The sequence below is a fragment of the Bufo bufo genome, chromosome 1 (assembly GCF_905171765.1).
Source record: "Bufo bufo chromosome 1, aBufBuf1.1, whole genome shotgun sequence".
NCBI classification, from domain to species: domain Eukaryota; kingdom Metazoa; phylum Chordata; class Amphibia; order Anura; family Bufonidae; genus Bufo; species Bufo bufo.
The window spans coordinates 766,425,024-766,431,790 of record NC_053389.1 but is presented as its reverse complement, the minus strand read 5'-3'; the positions used below and the strand labels follow the sequence as shown (position 1 = coordinate 766,431,790).

At 46.9% G+C, this 6,767-nt stretch overlaps 1 protein-coding gene across 1 annotated transcript in view; it reads left to right on the top strand.

Moving 5' to 3' along the window:
* Positions 1-4,846: 4,846 nt before the first annotated feature.
* XAB2 (XPA binding protein 2) overlaps positions 4,847-6,767 on the top strand; it is a 40,506-nt gene continuing 38,585 nt past the window's right edge. The window contains exon 1 of the mRNA XM_040414734.1: positions 4,847-4,944. Within this exon, the coding sequence (XP_040270668.1) occupies positions 4,921-4,944 (24 nt within the window). The 5' untranslated portion in view covers positions 4,847-4,920. The remainder of the gene's footprint in view (positions 4,945-6,767) is intronic.

Genomic DNA, 6,767 nt, shown 5'->3' with positions numbered 1-6,767 from the left:
CTTACAGATACACAGCTGTTCAGTCCCAATCCCTTGAGTTCCCTTCGCATTGTGCATGTGGAAATGCTCTTACTTTCACTATTAAACATAGCCCTGAGCTCTACTGTTGTTTTTCTTCGATTTGATTTCCCCAAACGTTTAAGTGATCGCCGATCACGATCATTCAGGATTTATTTCCCGCCACATTTCTTCCTCGAATACGAAGGGTCCCCACTATCCTTCCAGTTTTTAATAATGCGTTGGACAGTTCTTAACTATATTTTAGTAGTTTCTGCAATCTCCTTAGATGTTTTCTCTGCTTGATGCATGCCAATGATTTGACCCTTCTCAGACTAACATCTTTTCCACGACCACGAGATGTGTCTTTCGACATGGTTGTTTAAGAAATGAGAAGCAACTCATTGCACCAGTTGGGGTTAAATAACTTATTGCCAGCTGAAAGATAATCGCCCATGCAGTAATTATCCAATAGGAGGCTCATAACTATTTGCTTAGTTAAATCCAGGTGGCGAATCTATTTTTGGACAGGCAGTGTATAAATAACCCCTCTGTATAATATATAATGTCGCCCCTCTGTATAATATATAATATAACTGGTTTGTCTTTTTGCTGATGACACAAAGATATGTAACAGGGTTGATGTTCCTGGAGGGAAACGCCAAATGGAAAAGGATTTAGGAAAACTAGAAGAATGGTCAGAACTCTGGCAACTGAAATTTAATGTGGATAAGTGCAAGATAATGCACCTGGGGCGTAAAAACCCAAGGGCAGAATATAGAATATTTGACACAGTCCTGACCTCAGTATCTGAGGAAAGGGATTTAGGAGTAATTATTTCAGAAGACTTAAAGGTGGGAAGACAATGTAATAGAGCAGCACGAAATGCCAGCAGAATGCTTGGATGTATAGGGAGAGGTATAAGCAGTAGAAAGAGTGAAGTGCTTATGCCGCTGTACAGAACACTGGTGAGACCTCACTTGGAGTATTGTGCGCAGTACTGGAGGCCATATCTCCAGAAGGATATAGATACTCTAGAGAGAGTTCAGAGAAGAGCTACTAAACTGGTACATGGATTGCAGGATAAAACTTACCAGGAAAGGTTAAAGGACCTTAATATGTATAGCTTGGAAGAAAGAAGAGACAGAGGGGATATGATAGAAACTTTTAAATACATAAAGGGAATCAACTCGGTAAAGGAAGAGAGCATATTTAAAAGAAGAAAAACTACCACAAGAGGACACAGTTTTAAATTAGAGGGGCAAAGGTTTAAAAGTAATATAAGGAAGTATTACTTTACTGAGAGAGTAGTGGATGCATGGAATAGCCTTCCTGCAGAAGTGGTAGCTGCAAATACAGTGAAGGGGTTTAAGCATGCATGGGATAGGCATAAGGCCATCCTTCATATAAGATAGGGCCGGGGGCTATCCATAGTATTCAGTATATTGGGCAGACTAGATGGGCCAAATGGTTCTTATCTGCCGACACATTCTATGTTTCTATGTTTCCTTTGTATGCTTTTTCTTCTATTTTTACTGATAATGCCCCCCACCCCATAGTGCCCCCAGTATGGCCTGCCTTAGGGTAGTTACATTAAAAAAATAAAAAAAAATACTCACCTCTCTTCCTCACTCCATCACTGCTTGTGGCGTCCCAGCGCAGGCGGTCAGGAACACATCACCGTGCCCTCCTGCTCCGTGTCATCACATCATCTCACGATACCCGGCGCAGGAGGTCACAGTCAGGTAATCGCGATCTCCCGTGCCGTTCTACTGCCAGGGGTATGAATAATTATGGGCAGCACTGTATACAGTATATAGGCTGCTGGAACTTGCAAGTAACTTGGTAGTAAGATTTCCAATCCACAACATGGTGAGTCTTACAGTATGCTACAGCCTGTAATCAGCAGATCTATTTCTCACTTTCCATTCTGTAGAAAGTCCATTATCTGTAGACACAATAGATATTTCTGCTGATAACGTTAGTGCAGTGATCTACAGTCAGAACCAGGCGTTCTAAGCAGATCTATCATTACTGACGCTCTCACTACCTGCACTCTCTTCTGAGTACAGTATTGTGTGCAGTCCATACAGTGAGCGGTCACTTGTCCCACACAGATTAGTACAGGGTGACGACACACAATGCTATGTACACAGGAGATTTATTAAAACTGGTGCAAAGAAGAACTGGCGTAGTTGCCCATAGCAACCAATCAGATTCCACCTGTCATTTTCCAATGAAGCTGTGAAAAATGAAAGGTGGAATCTGATTGGTTGCTATGAGCAACTAAGCCTGTTCTACTTTACACCAGTTTGATAAATGACATATATATATATATGTATATATAAAAAGAAAAAAATGTCCGCACTCTCACACTTTATTCACCCCTGTGGTCGCACTTTCAGCTCATTCACAGAGTCTCTTTTCAAGCTATGAGCTAAAACGTTGCGACTAGTGTTGAGTGAACTTGTGTTTCAAGTTCGGCGTACAAGGCTCAGGTTATCTAAGAATTCCGTTATGCATTCCGCTACCACGGACCATAAGGGTCCATTCACACACCCACAACTGTTTTGCGGTCCGCAAATTGCGTATCCGCAAAACACGGACACCAGCCATGTGCGTTCCACATTTTGCGGACCGCACATGGCCAGCACTATGATAGAAATGCCTATTTTTGTCCGTGGCTGCGGACAAGAATAGGACATGCTCTATTTTTTTTTTTGCGGGGCCACAGAACGGAAGTGCGGATGCGGACAGCACATGGTGGTGCTGTCCGCCTCTTTTGCGGCCCCATTAATAATGAATTGGTCCGCACCCCTTCCGCAAAACTTTGTAACAGATGCGGACCTATTATGCCGACGTGTGAATGGACCCTTAGTTATGGTCCGTGGTAGTAGAATCCATATAGAAATTCTTACATAACCCGAACCTGAACCTTGTACGCCAAACCGTGTGCACTCAGGAGGAGTTACAGAAAATCCGTCAGATGACGGGTTCTCTGTAAACCCACTGAGAGTGGCCTTCTGTGCCTAGGAAGCACAGCAGGCTGTAGAAGGAAATTGAAAAAAGATAAAATAGAGCCAATTGGAGAAATGATTTCGAGAGGAACAGCGCGGCAGAAGAGAGGAAAAGAGCGTCAGACAAGAAAAGCAGAGCAGCATGACAGGCGAGAGGAGCCGAGCGTCATGTGAGAGGAGCCGAGCGTCATGTGAGAGGAGCAGCACGGCAGGTGAGAGGAGCAGCACGGCAGGTGAGAGGAGCAGAGTGGCAGGCAGGAAAAGCAGTGCGAGGAGAAGAGCGGCAGGCGAGAAGAGCAGAGAGGTAGACAAGAAGAGCAGAGTAGCAGGCGAGAGGAGCAGCTTGGCAGGTGAGAGGAGTAGTGTGACTGGCTAGAGGAGCAGCGTGGCAGGCGAGAGGAGCAGAGTAGCAGGCGAGAAGAGTGGCAGGCGAGAGGAGCAGAGAGGTAGACAAGAAAAGCAGAGTAGCAGGCGAGAGGAGCAGTGTGACTGGCTAGAGGAGCAGCGTGGCAGGCGAGAGGATCAGCAGGGCATTGGCACAGCAGCATTTTTTTCAGGTATGTGACTAGGCCCCTGGCTCTTGCCTACAGTTTCTGGGCATGACAGGGAGAGCAGGGCAAAGAGGGAGAGACAGACTAGGAGAGAAGAGGAAAGATGAGGCCAGGTATAGCAGGAAGGCACAGTTGTGCAGTTGTGAGCCAGGGCAGGTCACAGCATGCAGCTGCCAGGCAGCCATCCCAACCTCTCCTTACTTTTTCTTTTGCCAGCCTCCTGTGCTATAGCATGCAGTACATGGCAGCCTCCCCCTCCTGTTCCACTGTGTACTAGTGATTATGGCACTCTTACATACTGTATGCACACATGTGATGCCAGGATGGTCCTGGGCTAGCATCGGGTGTGTGCGTATGTGTGCCATAATAAGCACTAGTACATGGCAGAACACTGGGCAGTGAGGGGAGGCTGCCATGTACTGCATTCTATAGTAACGGGATAAGTATATAGTATAGAGACAGAAGGAGGAGGTTGGGGGCCCTTACAAAAATTTACTGTGGGGCCCAATCAGTTCTAGCTATGCTCCTGCTCTAGGGAGTGGATGCTCTAGGAGCTGCTTCCTCCCTCCCTCTGGCAGGAGAGGGACCACACACATCGCCCCTCCACCTCACACTCCTCCGGAATGACCTTAGACTAGCTCAGCCCCATTCTTGGCAGGCAATGGCTTAGCCCACTTCTACCAAAAAGGGGAAGGGGGGTGGAACAATGGAGTGGTAAATTTCTTTCCTGTTGCTAAACACTGCCAGCAATACTCCCAACTGGACGTCAGTGAAGGACACTTATGGTTCATTGTGTGAAAGACCCATTTTTCCGGCATGGCGGCATATCCATACACTTCAATCGTTTTCTCTTGCAAAATAGCACAAAAATAATCTGAACATACAAATTTCTAAAATCCCAACTGCATTAAATAATGAGATAATATAAAAGACGGGCTCTAATACACAGAGAGCTACACTTTCTGGGTCAATAGTGTGAATGTAATAATGCAAATCTATAACTCAGAGGGTCATTTAAGTTGCAAAGAGGGTCAAAAAGAGGAACTGGCCCTCTAAAAAGCAGGTCACTTGGGAGTTCTGCAAGTTGAAGTACTACAACTCTCAGCATGTTCCATTTGTAGGCGAAGCTAATACTTTGCAAACGGTACATGCACATTCTTTCTTAACTAGGGTGAAAAAAACAGAACTGCCCTTAAGAAAAATGGCGCTGTGTGTACCGAAACATAACATTGGGGAATTCAAACGTACGTACAGCACGTCGGTGACGTCATTCCTGTGCAGAGGCGTGGTACGGGCTCCTTGAAGGGACAATTCCCGGCAGTGACGTTGTTAAGCCGAGTCGCTGGAACTACAACATGCCGGAAAAAGAAATCTCGTTTGTAAGTTACCGGAGGGAGGACGTGTGTACGGTGTGTGGTATAACCGCGTGAGGCGGCGCGGAATGCTGGGGCTTGTAGTCTCCTGATAACCTGGAAGCCTTTTCTTGTCAGTAGTGGACACACTGGAGGTCCGTGCAGGACCAGAGTGTGGGGCTTCCATACTGATAGTAGTAGGCTTCCATTTCCTCTCAGCTTTCAAGATCTATGTTTGCTGTCAGTGAAAGGGAGCACTCAGAGGCTGAGAGTGTATCAGTCTAAGCATTGGTCTGTAAGCTGAACCCACTGTAATGACCCCACACTCTGAATGGTACATTGTAACGACCCGCAGCGCGAATCATACACTGTAATGATCCTCAGCCTGAATGATGCCTTGTAACAACCCCGCAATCTGAATTATACAAACGACTCCCCCTGCAGCCTGAATAATACATTATTATAACCCTGCAATATGAATAATACTCTGTAAGGACTCACACTCTGAATGGTATACAATGTACCATTCAGAGTGTGAGTCCTTACAGAGTATTATTCAGATTGCAGGGTTATAATAATGTATTATTCAGGCTGCAGGGGGAGTCGTTTGTATAATTCGGGCTGCGGGTCGTTACAATGTACCAGAGTGTGGAGTCGTTACAACGACTCCACACTCTGGTACATTGTAACGGCCCGAATCATACACTGTAATGATCCTGCACTGTAAATGATACTGTACTGACCCCCCCGCGCTCTGATACACTGTAATGACCCCCCCCCCCCCCCCGCACTCTGATACACTGTAATGACCCCCTCCGCACTCTGATACACTGTAATGACCCCCCCCCCCCGCACTCTGATACACTGTAATGACCCCCTCCGCACTCTGATACACTGTAATGACCCCCTCCGCACTCTGATACACTGTAATGACCCCCCCCCCCCCGCACTCTGATACACTGTAATGACCGCCCTGAACTCTGATACACTGTAATGACCCCCCTGCACTCTGATACACTGTAATGACCCCCTCCGCACTCTGATACACTGTAATGACCCCCCCCCCCGCACTCTGATACACTGTAATGACCCCCTCCGCACTCTGATACACTGTAATGACCCCCCCCCCGCACTCTGATACACTGTAATGACCCCCCCCCCGCACTCTGATACACTGTAATGACCCCCCCCCCCCGCACTCTGATACACTGTAATGACCCCCCCCCCCCGCACTCTGATACACTGTAATGACCCCCCCCCGCACTCTGATACACTGTAATGACCGCCCTGAACTCTGATACACTGTAATGACACCCCCCGCACTCTGATACACTGTAATGACCCCCCCCCCGCACTCTGATACACTGTAATGACCCCCCCCGCACTCTGATACACTGTAATGACCCCTCTGCACTCTGATACACTGTAATGACCCCCCCCGCACTCTGAATGACACACTGTAATGACCCCCCCCCGCACTCTGAATTATACACTGCAATGACCCCCCCTGCACTCTGATACACTGTAATGACCCCCCCTGCACTCTGATACACTGTAATGACCCCACACTCTGAATGGTACATTGTAACGACCCGCAGCGCGAATCATACACTGTAATGATCCTCAGCCTGAATGATGCCTTGTAACAACCCCGCAATCTGAATTATACAAACGACTCCCCCTGCAGCCTGAATAATACATTATTATAACCCTGCAATATGAATAATACTCTGTAAGGACTCACACTCTGAATGGTATACAATGTACCATTCAGAGTGTGAGTCCTTACAGAGTATTATTCAGATTGCAGGGTTATAATAATGTATTATTCAGGCTGCAGGGGGAGTCGT